The 13,653-nt window shown below is 41.5% G+C and overlaps 2 protein-coding genes across 5 annotated transcripts; one reads left to right on the forward strand and one right to left on the reverse strand.

Moving 5' to 3' along the window:
* Positions 1 to 2,870: 2,870 nt before the first annotated feature.
* LOC111785122 (increased DNA methylation 2-like) lies at positions 2,871 to 8,182 on the forward strand. Of its 2 annotated transcripts, none has more exons than XM_023665587.1 (4): positions 2,871 to 2,976; positions 3,061 to 3,223; positions 5,906 to 6,855; positions 7,698 to 8,182. In XM_023665587.1, the coding sequence occupies exons 3-4, from the start codon at positions 5,931 to 5,933 to the stop codon at positions 7,940 to 7,942; spliced, it is 1,170 nt and encodes a 389-aa protein (XP_023521355.1). In that variant the 5' UTR covers positions 2,871 to 2,976; positions 3,061 to 3,223; positions 5,906 to 5,930; the 3' UTR covers positions 7,943 to 8,182. The 2 variants fall into 2 exon arrangements, with proteins under 2 accessions (XP_023521355.1, XP_023521356.1); XM_023665588.1 differs by having other exon boundaries at positions 5,906 to 6,849.
* LOC111785123 (signal peptidase complex subunit 3B-like) lies at positions 8,016 to 11,115 on the reverse strand. 3 transcript variants are annotated; one of them, XM_023665590.1, is made up of 7 exons: positions 10,880 to 11,115; positions 10,710 to 10,757; positions 9,371 to 9,433; positions 8,742 to 8,795; positions 8,549 to 8,635; positions 8,305 to 8,450; positions 8,016 to 8,092 (listed from the first exon to the last, which is right to left on the reverse strand). In XM_023665590.1, exons 1-6 carry the CDS (start codon positions 11,003 to 11,005, stop codon positions 8,325 to 8,327), a joined length of 504 nt encoding a protein of 167 aa, XP_023521358.1. In that variant the 5' UTR covers positions 11,006 to 11,115; the 3' UTR covers positions 8,016 to 8,092; positions 8,305 to 8,324. The 3 variants fall into 3 exon arrangements, 2 of the variants coding, with proteins under 2 accessions (XP_023521358.1, XP_023521357.1); XR_002813621.1 differs by lacking the exon at positions 8,016 to 8,092 and adding an exon at positions 8,126 to 8,219 and having other exon boundaries at positions 8,252 to 8,450; positions 10,880 to 11,114; XM_023665589.1 differs by lacking the exon at positions 8,016 to 8,092 and having other exon boundaries at positions 8,126 to 8,450; positions 10,880 to 11,114.
* Between the last annotated feature and the right edge of the window lie 2,538 nt (positions 11,116 to 13,653).

Consider the following 13,653-nt stretch of genomic DNA (forward strand, 5'->3'; position numbering starts at 1 on the left):
TTCATGAGTTTTATGTGGGAGTTGAATTTATATAAACATTAAAAGTTTAAAGATTATTGAGTTTTATGTGGTTATTGAACTAAAACAAATTAAAATCGGGTGAATACGAGTGCATACTACAATCGCACTGTGGGGTATGATTACATAATAGGACGTGTATGTGTGAAATCTCAAATCGGTTAGAGAGGAGAACGAAGCATTCCTTATAATGAAAATCTTTCCTTAGTAGACGTGTTTTTAAATTACGAGGCTGACGACGATACGTAGCGGGCCAAAGTGGATAATATCTACTAGTAGTGGGTTTTGAGCTATTACAAATGAGATCAGAGCCCAAGGATGTTGGGCTCTCGTAAGGGTGTGGAAAATCTTCTCTCTCTAGTAGACGTTGACCCTCCCATAAGAACGTGAAAACCTCCTCTCGACCTCCATAAGGGTGTGGAAACCTTCTCTCCCTAATAGATGCTGGCCCTCCCATAAGGATGTGGGAATCTCGTCTTCCTAGTCGACACCGACCCCATAAGGGTGTGGACACCTCCTCTCCCTAGTAGACGCTAACCCTCCCATAAGGATGTGGAAACATCCTCTCCCTAGCCTACTCTGGCTCCCATAAGGGTGTGGACACCTCCTCTCCCTAGTAGACGCTAGCCCCATAAGAGTGTGGACACCTCTTCTCCCTAGTAGACACTGGCCCTCTCATAAGGGTGTGGAAACTTCCTCTCCTCTCCCTAGTAGAGGTTGGCCCCATCAGAAGAGTGTGGACACCTCCTCTCCCTAGTAAACGTTGTCCCTCCCATAAGGGTGCGGAGACCTCCTCTCCCTAGTAGATGCTGGTCCCATAAGGATGTGGAAACCTCCTCTCCCGCTGACCCTCCCATAAGGATGTGGAAACCTCCTTTCCCTAGTAGACGCTGGCCTCCGTAAGGGTGTGGACACCTCCTCTCCCTACTAGACGCTGGCCCCATAATAATGTGGACATCTCCTCTCCCTATAGACGTTGGCCCTTCCATAAGGATGTGGAAACCTCCCCTCTCTAGTAGACGCTGGCCCCCATAAGGGTGTGGACACCTCCTCTCCTTAGTAGACACTGACCCTCCCATAATGATGTGGAAACCTCCTCTCCCTAGCAGACTCTGGCTCCCATAAGGTTGTGGACATCTCCTCTCCCTAGTAGACGTCGGCCCTCCCATAAGAATGTGGAAACCTCCCCTCCCTAATAGACGCTGGCCCCCATAAGGTGTGGACACCTCCTCTCCCTAGTAGACGTTGGTCCTCCCATAAGGATGTGGACACCTCATTTCCCTAGTGGACGCTGGCCCTCCCATAAGGATGTGGACACCTCCTCTCCCTAGTAGACACTGACCCTCTCATAAGGGTGTGGAAACTTCCTCTCCTCTCCCTAGTAAAGGCGGACCCCATAAGAAGAGTGTGGACACCTCCTCTCCCTAGTAAACGTTGGCACTCCCATAAGGGTGCGAAGACCTCCTCTCCCTAGTAGATGCTGGTCCCATAAGGGTATGGAAACCTCCTCTCCCTCGTAGACGCTGGNACCTCCTTTCCCTAGTAGACGCTGGCCTCCGTAAGGGTGTGGACACCTCCTCTCCCTACTAGACGCTGGCCCCATAATAATGTGGACATCTCCTCTCCCTATAGACGTTGGCCCTTCCATAAGGATGTGGAAACCTCCCCTCTCTAGTAGACGCTGGCCCCCATAAGGGTGTGGACACCTCCTCTCCTTAGTAGACACTGACCCTCCCATAATGATGTGGAAACCTCCTCTCCCTAGCAGACTCTGGCTCCCATAAGGTTGTGGACATCTCCTCTCCCTAGTAGACGTCGGCCCTCCCATAAGAATGTGGAAACCTCCCCTCCCTAATAGACGCTGGCCCCCATAAGGTGTGGACACCTCCTCTCCCTAGTAGACGTTGGTCCTCCCATAAGGATGTGGACACCTCATTTCCCTAGTGGACGCTGGCCCTCCCATAAGGATGTGGACACCTCCTCTCCCTAGTAGACACTGACCCTCTCATAAGGGTGTGGAAACTTCCTCTCCTCTCCCTAGTAAAGGCGGACCCCATAAGAAGAGTGTGGACACCTCCTCTCCCTAGTAAACGTTGGCACTCCCATAAGGGTGCGAAGACCTCCTCTCCCTAGTAGATGCTGGTCCCATAAGGGTATGGAAACCTCCTCTCCCTCGTAGACGCTGGCCCTCCCATAAAGATGTGGAAACCTCCTCTCCCTAGCAGATGCTGGCCCCCATAAGGGTGTGGACACATCTGTCCCTAATAGACGCTAACCCTCCCATAAGGATGTGAAAACCTCCTTTCCCTAGTAGACACTGGCCTCCATAAGAGTGTGGACACTTCCTCTCCCTAGTAGACGTTGGCCCTCCCATAAAGGTGTAGAAACCTCCTCTTCCTAGTAGACGCTGACCCCATAAGAGTGAACATCTCCTCTCCCTAGTAGACGCTTGCCCCATAAGAGTGTGGACACCTCCTCTCACTAATGTCCTCCCATAAGAGTGTGGAAACCTCCTCTCCCTAGTAAACGCTGGCCCCATAAGAGTGTGGACACCTCCTCTCCCTCGTAGATGTTGGGCCCCACATAAGGGTATGAAAACCTCATCTCTCTAGGAAACGCATTTTAAAACTGTGAACGTCATTAAACTTCAAATGTAGTCTTGTTAGACCAATTGAACTAATTGTAAAACAATCATTATAGTATTGAAGATGCTCTCAAGCTATATGGTGAGATGAGAGAGGAGAGAGAAGAAAAAGAACATAATAAATAAAAGAGAAAAGAGAAGACAAGGAAGAAGTGAGATAATTTAGGTGAAATTGTGAAATGGGTTTGATGTGTGAGTTATTTAGTGTTTAATTGATTGATTGTAGCCAAAATCTAGTAACGAAAAATCGGTGGTTTGTTAATCGAAAGATTCCTCACCGGTGGACTCTTGAACTTTTCTTCAACATTTCGTCTGTAAGTTTTCTTTCGATCTTTTACTGCTCGATTGTGCGGCTCTATTATTGTTTGTTTGATGCAACCTCAACCATTTCTCCGTAGGTTTTGATACGGATGCTCTGTTCTTGAGTCTTGCCTTGGAATCGATGGTAATTCCGAGTTTTTGGGGATTTTTATGATCTGGCACTGATTGCGCCTGTGTTTCGATCTGCTGACCTCGAAATGCCTGCTTAAGCTATCTCATGTCTTGATTCCTTCCAATCAGGTAAGGTTTGGCGGAATTTGAATGGAACCTAATGAATGCCCTCATTCGTCTTTGAACTTGCGAATATCTTAGCTATGATTGTATTGTTGAATTCAAATGACACTGGCTTGATAATTGGATAGGAAGTAGTTTAGATTTGTGGATGAGCTGAGCCCATTTTGGATTATTGTGAGCCATGTTTGTTTGCTGGGTTTTGGAAAAACACTGTGTGTTCTTAGTTTAACATTAGGGCCAAATTGTATCATCTCCACATTTTCAATCGGCAAGTCTATGAATGGCTGTATTAGATTAATTGCCTGCATCTCGAAAATATTTGTAACAGTGGGAGCTCAAGCCCACTGCTAGCATATGTTGTTCTCTTTTAGCTTTCCCTTCTAGGCTTCTCCTCAAGGTTTTAAAACGCGTCTACTGGGGAGAGGTTACCACACCCTTATAAGGCCAAACCTACCGTTCAAGGTTTTAAAATGCGTCTACTAGGGAGATGGTCCACTAGGGAGAGGTTCCACACCCTTATAAGGCCAAACCTACCATTCAAGGTTTTAAAACGCATCTACTAGGGAGATGGTCTACTAGGGAGAGGTTTCCACACCCTTATAAGGCCGAACCCACCGTTCAAGGTTTTAAAATGCGTCTACTAGGTAGATGGTCCACTAGGGAGAAGTTTCCACACCCTTATAAGGCCAAACCTACCATTCAAGGTTTTAAAACGCATCTACTAGGGAGATGGTCTACTAGGGAGAGGTTTCCACACCCTTATAAGGCCGAACCCACCGTTCAAGGTTTTAAAATGCGTCTACTAGGTAGATGGTCCACTAGGGAGAAGTTTCCACACCCTTATAAGGCCAAACCTACCATTCAAGGTTTTAAAACGCGTCTACTAGGGAGAGGTTTCCACACCCTTATAAGGCCAAACCACCGTTCAAGGTTTTAAAACGCGTCTAGTAGGAAGATGGTCTACTAGGGAGAGGTTTCCACACCCTTATAAGTCCAAACCCACCGCTTAAGATTTTAGAACGTGTCTACTAAGGAGAGGCTTCCACACCCTTATAAGACCAAACCCACCGCTAGCCGATATTGTCCTCTTTGAACTTTCCCTTCAGGGCTTCCCCTCAAGGTTTTAAAACGCGTATGTTAGGGAGAGGTTTTTACACCGTTATAAGGAATGCTTTGCTCCCCTCTCCAATTGATTTGAGATCTCACACTATTGTTTTGGAGCCACTTCTCTTTTCTTTGTCCAAGAAAGGAAGAAAGCCGTTGGTATGGATGAATTTTGATACAAATTATACTTTTAGCTTGGTATAGGTTTAATTTTAGAATTGATGTACTGCTAGTGATTGGTAAGATCGTAAGGAGAGTAATTTGATTGCAGTTTATTGAATGGGAGTCAGGCCGTAACACCTAAATCGTGGCTGTTTGAATTATGTAATGACAGATGAATCATGAACTTTCTATTATCTAGGTTTACTATGGCCTTTGTGGTTAAAACAGATCTGTAATCATTTTATTTTAGTTTATACGGGGATGATAATTTGAACCTTTGGACTCGAAAGGAGTTCATGACTTAACCATTAAGCTATATTCATGTTCGTGTAGCAAAAGTGTTTGAGTATTAGTTCCTAGAAAATTTGGGGGTGGGAGTGTCAATAAATGAGGGAAGGGTTAATACAAATCTGTGTAATTGTAAAAGGGTGGTTGTCATGTGCTAGGAATCACGAACCTCCATAATGGTATGATATTGTCCACTTCGACCATAAGCTCTCATGGCTTTGCATTTGCTTTTCCCAAAAGGCCTCGTACCAATTGAGATGTATTCCTTATAAAGCCATGATCATCCCATTCATTAGTTGATGTGGGACTCCCGCCCAACAATCCTCCCCTCGAACAAAGTCCACCATAGAGCCTCCCCTAAGGCCTATGGAGCCCTCGAACAACCTCCCCTTAATTGAGGCTCGACTCCCATCCTTTGTTCGACACTTAAATCACTTTTTTACTACACCTTTGAGGCTTACAACTTTTTTGTTTGACATTTGAGGATTTTATTGACATGGCTAAGTTAAGGGCACGACTCTGATACCATGTTTGGAATTATGAACTTCCACAATGGTATGATATTATCTACTTTGAGCATAAGCTCTCATGACTTTGTTTTTGGCTTTCCCAAAAGACCTCATACTAATGGAGATGTATTCTTTATTTATAACCCCATGATCATCTCCTTAATTAGTCTATATTGGACTCCCGCCCAACCATCCTCAACAACATGGTGATGTCTTCTCTAATGTTTCTAGATCCTGGAAAGTTATTGGATAGCTGCTTACTTCTGCCAGTCAAATCCATATATTCGCTCGATATAGTACTTGATTTAACAATGATAACTCTGGATATCCAATACGATAAAAAGGCTTTCCCCCCTCATATGCAAGCGCTCGTCGGTTTTATTGAAGTTGTCTAGTCTTTCACCCGTCTTTTGACCCTCCATTGATATTAGAATCAAATTCATGTTCTAGGCTTAGAACAAGAAGGTGGGTGGATTTTTGGTTAGCCCTTTACTGTATATTAGTATGGATCCATGCATATGAGGATGTGGGAAGGGAGGGACATAAAAGGGGCATTCTTTCCAGATGATTGCAATTTATCTTGTTTTTACCTGTTATTTCAATTTGCAACTTCTTCTTGTTGTAGGTTCTATTTGGCGTCTGCTACTGCAATGGATGGTAGCTTTCCCCAGGATTCAAAATCTCCCTTAACTGTTATGCCAACTAAAACACCAGATGGTGACCAACATTTTCTCTTGTATTTAATCGCTGGTATCTACTTTGGGCCTGACCTCAAAGGTGAAAGGCCATTGAAGTCAGTTCTGCAGAGGCTTGCTGCGGCATTGCCTCCCTATACTTCTGATCAACTTGCTGGATCTCAAATAAAGGTGGTGGAAGTAGAGCGCATCTTTTATTATGTTTTGAGGAAGGCTGATGAATCTCTTATTATGAAAACGTCTTTACTGCACCAGTTCTTCCAAGGGAAGTTCCCTGCGCAAGGACGAGATATTAGTTTTCCTCAGTTTCCTGATCTGTTTCCACCCGAACTCCATCCCCATTCTCGGTCCAAGAACTGGTATAGGTTTATCGAGAACCTTTCATTTATCCATAACCCAGATGTCAGCTATCTCAACTCTGAGGATGTTGAAAGGTTCAAGAGGCTAACAGGGCTCAATGACTTCCTTTTGGATAGAGACGCAGCAAGGTCGCACAATTTTTCGGTTCGTAAGGTCCCGCCCAATGTTGAATCTACAGATAATCATAATACATCAAATAAAGAGTTCTCTCCTCTTAAAGATGAGTTGCAATATGACTCTGTTCGTAGTGGTTCATATAATGGTAGCTTGACACCTCCTCAAACTAAATATGACTGTAATCTTGAGGAGAAGAAATTTGGTCCAGCAATGCTATTTCTTCCCAGACAACCATGTGAAGAAGATTGGGCGAGTCTCATAGCTGCTAACGATACAGGATTTGCATTGACTGGAACTGCAGCAATGGGGCACGTTGGACCGATAATTGGATTGATGGACATTGGGGAATGTGAAGACTCGTACTTGTTTCGTGTGTCGCTTCCTGGCGTTAAAAGAGATGGAAGTAAGTTTCTTTTGATGCTCTGAATCTTCTTATATAACTACTGCATCTGCTCAGTTTATCTTACAAGAGTATCCATCATTACCCATCCATGAGTCCTGTTTGAACATATCTTTTGGAAGTTACTTTGAAAGTTGATTTGTGACATCCCACGTTGGTTGGAGAGGAAACGAAGCATTCCTTATAAGGATGTGAAACCTCTCTCCAGTGGACGTGGTTTAGAACCTTGAAAAAAAGCTCAAAAGGAAAAACTCAAAGAAGACAATATCTGCTAGCGCGTTACATGATTCTACCGTTTGAAAATACATTTTCTTATTTTCTTACTTCTTGATTTGGTTAAGGTTTTCACATCTTAGGGGGGAAAAAATTGGTTTTGAGGAAATTGATGCATGAACCATTTCTTCCTCTCTATATATGAATCTTGTTGATAATATTTACTTCGATCATTGTTTTTCATTCATTTATTTTATTTAGTACCCACAAATGCGGTGTGGCATGTCGGGATTTAAGCCTCCAACCTCAAGGGAAGGAGTAGATGTTAATTACCACTTAGCTATGTTGACTTCTTTCAATTTTGAATTATTTCTTTTATTAACATTGTTAGTAAAATGTTGATATGAAACGTCTATTAGATAATATGTTTGACATGATATGTCTGATAAATGATAGAGACAATGTTTCGTTTTTGGTTGATAGATGGGATGAATATCACTTTAGTCGATCTAGCTGTCAACTTCAAGGACGTAACTGAGATCGTTTTAAATCAAATTTTACAACTTCAATCCTTTTTTCTTCCGTTCTTTTCTGTCATAAATTGACAAGACTTTTGATTCATTGTGATTCAGAGGAATTTAACTGTGAAGTTGAAAAGGATGGCAGAGTAGTGATACAAGGAGTTACAACAACAGGTGAAAGAACAGTGAAAAAGCATTCTCAAGTGTTTGAAATGGTAACCCACAACCTGTGCCCACCAGGAGAGTTTTCACTCTCATTTCAGCTACCTGGCCCCGTTGATCCTCAACAATTCTTAGTTAACTTTGGCATCGATGGGATTCTTGAAGGAGCTGTGATGAAAGAATTTCAGCCATGAATATTGGTAATTTACCTTCCTCCCTTTGATTCAATGGATAATAAAATAGATCCAATTCTCAATCTCCATAGAATGTACTTTACATAGCATCACCCCTTTCTTGTCTAGACTTCGTAGAGATCATTGAGCCAATATGAGCTGCTTCATTAGCTTAAACATAGGCATTCGAAGATTAGAACAGCATTAATGAACAAAGGTCAATGGACATTTGATTACGCTAAATTTAACTCTTTTTCTGATGAACTCATGGCTTGGAAAATGTTCAGTGTTCTTTAATGTTGTTGAGTAAAATGTTCAGTGTTCTTTAATGTTGTTGAGTAAGCTGATGCTAAAGCCTGTGTTAAACTTAGTTCAGAAATTACATATCAATGGAGAAGTTTGCTCATCTATATTCTTGTGGCAAGCGGTATCCAGACATGACCAATTTGTTTGCAAACATCTTCCCTGTCTTTGGCATGACATGCCAGTGCAGTGTTAAGTTAAACTCTTTACCTCTTAGATTGCTCCCCTGCATAAGGAGAAATACAACTTTGTCACTCTAGGATAAAGCTTATAATCATCATAGATTGGTTGGCAAAGTTGTGCTAAAGGATCGGAGGTGCGAACCTGATCGACGAACCGATACTTGTTTGAAGTATGGATTCGAAACTTGGCGCTATCTTTGGAGGGTATGATACTGTCCCAGAGTGATATCTGTAAATGAAATTCCGGAAATTTAGAAGGTCACGTCGAGGTTGCTGAAAGAGACGAAACTCAAAAGCAGGTTAGGAACATATTGTAATAGGAAATAGAGACAGACCTGATTCAAGGAGTTCTTTGGGGTTTCATATTCAGCAGCTAGAAACACAAAAACCTGTTGCACAAATGAAGGCAAGAAGCCACCAATGATCAGTGATCACCCTATGCAAAATGTGTTCGGCCTTGGGGAGAGGTAGCCGAATTAGGATCTAACTAGGCACGGACACAACACAAGAAATTTCAATCCTCAAAATGGGAAAGAAAGATGGAGGAAAATACAACTCTTTCAGTTGCTCTCTACATGGTGACTGTCCCTTTTAGGTGTTACCTTATCATATATTTGTCGTAGAGGTTCATTTCCTCGCTCAGTAAACGAGAAAGGGAGGAGGGCCTAGAATTTAAACCTGATTCCAAGCGAGCGAAATTGGAGAAAGAACATCGTCATCTAATCTAATTGCTCCTTAAAACACTATTAACTTCAAGCTAAACAAAGAAGTATGAGAAATGGGGGAGAATGACTTAGTAGTAATAGAGTCAGAGAGAATGGCTTAGCGTTTGGCGTGAACGTTAGGGTACTTTATGAGTTAAGTCTTTGCTAGAGTTGAGGAGCCTAATCATAGTTAACCAACCAGACCGCTAAGGACTGAGAACACAAGAAAGAAAGAGGAGAATAATAGGTTGCCACTGTACCTGCTTTGTATTCCATGTAAATAATGACTGCAAGTCTGCTGATATGTTTAAAGTCATGCTAACCTGCAACAAGAAGGCACATTCTAAGCTCATTAGCTGCTCTAGCAAAGAATCTCATTTACCCTTATCAACAACAAATATTGACTACTTTTCTTTGGTTATAGCGAGTTATTAAGCACATTGGTTGAAAAAAGTGCTGTGAAGAACTGAAGGAGGCCCTTTTTAAGGGTCTAAACCCACTGTTAGTAGATATTGTTCGCTTTGGCTTGTTACGTATAGTCGTTAGCCTCACGGTTTTTAAGACACGTCTGTTAGGGAGAGGTTTCTACCCCCTTATAAGGAATGTTTCGTCCCCTCTCCAACCAAGGTGGGATCTCACAATCCACCCTCCTTGAGGCCCAACGTCCTCGTTGACACATTGCCTGGTGTCTGTTTGGCTCTGATACCATTTGTAACAGCTACAGCCCACTGCTAGTAGATATTGTCCGCCTTAGCTCGTTATGTATCACCGTTAGTCTCACGATTTTTAAAACGCATGTGCTAAGGAGAGGTTTCCACACCCTTATAAGGAATCCTTTGTTCCTCCCTCCAACCCATGTGAAATATCACAATCCACCATCTTTTGAGGCCTAGAGTCTTCGCTGGCACACTGCCTATGTTTATTTGGCTCTGATACCATTTGTAACAACTCAAGCCCACCACTAGTAGATTTTGTCCATTTTGGCCCGTTATGTATCATCGTCAGCCTCACAATTTTTAAAAAGTGTCTGTTAGGGAGAGGTTTCCACACCCTTATAAGGAATCATTCGTTCCCCTCTCCAACCAACCTGGGACCTCACAATTCACCCTCCTTGAGGTCTAGCATCCTCGTTAACACATTGCCTTCTGTTTGGCTCTGATACCATTTGTAACAGCCCAATCCCACCGTTAGTAGATGTTGTCCGCTTTGGCCCATTACGTATCACCGTCAGCCTCGCGGTTTTAAAACGCGTCTACTAGGGAAAGGTTTCCACACCCTTGTACGGAAGGTTTCCTTCCCCTCTCCAACCGACGTCTACTAGGGAAAGGTTTCCACACCCTTATACGGAATGTTTCCTTCCCCTCTCCAACCGACGTGGGATCTCACACTAACCTATTGGGTCTTCTCCCCAGCCATTTTCAATCATTTTCAGCTACAAGAATCTCCCAATTCATCACAACAAAGAACAAACCATGAACTCCAAAAGATGGTAAATCTCAGCACGTTCTCAAAACGAAATCAACTACACAATCAACCTCAAAATCCCTCTCCTCACACAAATTTCCACAAACCCAAAGAGAAAAGCCAATGAAACCATACCTCATCGTTTCCATTAGGTTGATTCTGAAACCAATTGATACTCAAAACCTAATGTGTATCAAATCAAATCACCAAATGAGTATCAAAAACCAACCAAAATCCAAGAGAATTCAAGCCACAGATGGAAAAGGAAGAGAGAAAACAAAAACCCAGAAAGAGATAAGAGAGACCTGAACTTGTGCCGTGGGTGAAGGCGATTTAAGGGTATCAGAAAACGAAGCCAGACCACAAATGATAGCAAGTATGGTAGCCGCAAAGGTCACCAAAGCGTTGGCTCGATACCCAAATGAATGCATTCTTCAAATGGGTTCCTCGCAGCCAGAGAGGAGGAGGAGGAGAGAAAAAGAGAAGAAACAACGCGAGAGACTTGGAAAAGAAATGGAGTCTCGAACATCGCAGAAGGAATAAGAAACGTCGAATGATTTGGCAGTTTTGGGCTCTTTCATTGGAGGAGACACGTTCAAGGAACGGTGGTTACCCAACAAATCCATATTTTCAAATTTCCGAGCCACCTATTTATTTATTTATTATTATTTTTTATATAATCTTTATTAAAATATCATAAATTAATTTAATATATATATATATTGAAAATATTTATATTAAGTGAGATGGGACGAGGAATATAATCTCATTCTCAGTCAAAAATGTTCTTCATACTCTGTCTGAGTAGGATTCCAAGAGTATGGCCGAACATTTTTTAATTTTTTTTTAATTTTAATATTTATGATTTAAATAGATGTATTTGAATTTTAAGTTAAATTTAAAAATAAATAAACAAATTTTCTATTATGAAATCTAAGTTTTTAATTTAATTCGTTTGTTCGCCACCATAGTTTTAAAAACATACGTTTTGAGTTTTAAGTTTCAGAACCCGAGCAAGTACCAAAAGAACCTATACGTGGAATGAACGCTCTCGACAAGTTTTAATTATTTGTAATACTAATTTGCTATTAAAGGAGTTCGGGGTTTTGTAGACTAATAGTGGTCGAGTCAATCTCTTAAATTTAGTTTTGTTCGTTGATATCTTATCGATCTAACAAAGCTACTTTAAAAATTTAGGGGTATTTTGGAGATAAAGTAGAAATTTTAGGTGTTTTTTTTTTAATTATTGGTTAATTTAACCTAAATTCAATTTGAAATTTTGAATGGCAACGGCCAATTTCCCATTATACCCCTACTCCTCTATGTAAACATGCATTTCAATGGCCCATAATCCACTTTAACCAAAGCTGGGCCAAAACAATTATGAATTATTGGGCCTCTTTAAAAAACAATAATTAAAAATGAAAATAATAACTTTTAGATTTAAATATGATTTAAAAGCCTAAACGTTAAACGTCAATCTCACAGTTTTAAAACGTGTATACTAGAGAGAAGTTTCTACACCTGTATAGTAAATGTTTCGTTTTCCTCTCCAAACCGATGTGAGATTTCACAATCCACTTCCTTGGGGACCAGGGTTCTCGCTGGCACACCACTCGATATCTAGCACTGATACTAGTTATGTAACGGCCCAGACCCCCACCGCTAGTAGATATTGTCCTATTTGGACTTTCCCTTTCGGACTTTTCCTCAAGACTTATGTAACGTCCCCGCTGACACTCGTTTCTTTCTCCAATCGATGTGGGACCCTCGCCAAATTCACCCCCCTTCAGGGCCCAGCGTCCCCGCTGGCACTCGTTCCTTTCTTCAATCGATGTGGGACCCTGGCTAAATCCACCCCCCTTACTGACACACCGCCTCGTGTCTACTCCCCTTCGGGGAACAACCTCCTCGTTGGCACATAGTCCGGTGTTCAGCTCTGATACCATTTGTAACGACCCAGGTCCACCGCTACCAAATATTATCCTCTTTGGGCTTTCCCTTTCGGGCTTCCCCTCAAGGCTTTAAAACACGTCTGTTAGGAAAAGGTTTCCACACCCTTATAAAGGGTGTTTTGTTCTCCTCCCCCAACCAATATGGGATATCACACTCTAATATCAGTTGTAACAGCTCAAGCCTACTATAAACAAATATTGTCCACTTCGGCCCATTACGTATCGCCGTCAACCTCACGATTTTAAAACGCATCTACTAGAAATGTTTTACATATCCATAACAATACCGTGAGTGTTTTAGGACTGTTCCAAGATATATAGAAAATTCGAAACATTACACACCAATCAGTCAAAGAAAGATTCAACCGTTTAAAAAAAAAGTTAGAATCTTTATAATCCTTCCGTTCTCCAAATAAAACAAACAGTAATTTACCTTGGGGTAGATGTGAGCGGTTCGAGTCTCCTATGTTGATTAACACGTACCGCAATGATGATTTGACAATGTGAAATTACACAAATACCCTACAAAACCATGGTGGAAAGCCCTCATATATTAAAAAAATAAATGACCTTTTTGGAAAAAGTTAATTATTATTTTCATTGGGATCCAAAACCCTAATAGATTTGTTGGAAAAGTATGTCACATGGGTCTCTCTCCCTCTAGGCATTTCTCTCTCTAGATGTGTAAATTTTGTAATTTTGTTTAGGTTCAAAGAAACCCATAATGAAAATGTATTGATGTGACCAAAAAATGAAAAGGAATTCAATTTTATTTCAAAAGACATAATTATTGGTTTGTGCTTTATCACATTTTTCCTCTCTTTCTAGAAAAAAAAAAGACAAAATCTCGAGCAATTTAGTTTAGCTCGTAAGGGTTGTGTTGGATTATTAACAAGAAAAAAAAAATAATAACCCATTGACCTTATAGCCCGAGCATCTTAATCTAGCTCGTAAGAGTTGTGTTGTGTTGTGTTGGATTATTAACAAAAAAACAAAAAAAAAAAATCATTGACCTGAAATCTCGAGCAACTTAATCTAGCTCGTAAAGGTTGTGTTCGATTATTTACAAAAAAAATCTCATTGACTTGAAATTCCGAGCGGCTTAATCTAGCTCGTAAGGTTTG

Source organism: Cucurbita pepo, unplaced genomic scaffold, assembly GCF_002806865.2.
Source record: "Cucurbita pepo subsp. pepo cultivar mu-cu-16 unplaced genomic scaffold, ASM280686v2 Cp4.1_scaffold000373, whole genome shotgun sequence".
In the NCBI taxonomy this organism is placed as follows: domain Eukaryota; kingdom Viridiplantae; phylum Streptophyta; class Magnoliopsida; order Cucurbitales; family Cucurbitaceae; genus Cucurbita; species Cucurbita pepo.

Excerpts from the sequence above, each read along its gene's own strand:
- LOC111785122 (XM_023665587.1), top strand. The coding sequence starts at position 5,931 with ATGGATGGTAGCTTTCCCCAGGATTCAAAATCTCCCTTAACTGTTATG. Across the intron at positions 6,856-7,697 it reads TGGCGTTAAAAGAGATGGAA|AGGAATTTAACTGTGAAGTT; the intron begins GTAAGTTTCTTT and ends ATTGTGATTCAG.
- LOC111785123 (XM_023665590.1), bottom strand. The coding sequence starts at position 11,005 with ATGCATTCATTTGGGTATCGAGCCAACGCTTTGGTGACCTTTGCGGCT. Across the intron at positions 8,796-9,370 it reads TTACATGGAATACAAAGCAG|GTTTTTGTGTTTCTAGCTGC; the intron begins GTACAGTGGCAA and ends TTTGTGCAACAG. Across the intron at positions 8,451-8,548 it reads AGTATCGGTTCGTCGATCAG|GGGAGCAATCTAAGAGGTAA; the intron begins GTTCGCACCTCC and ends CTCCTTATGCAG.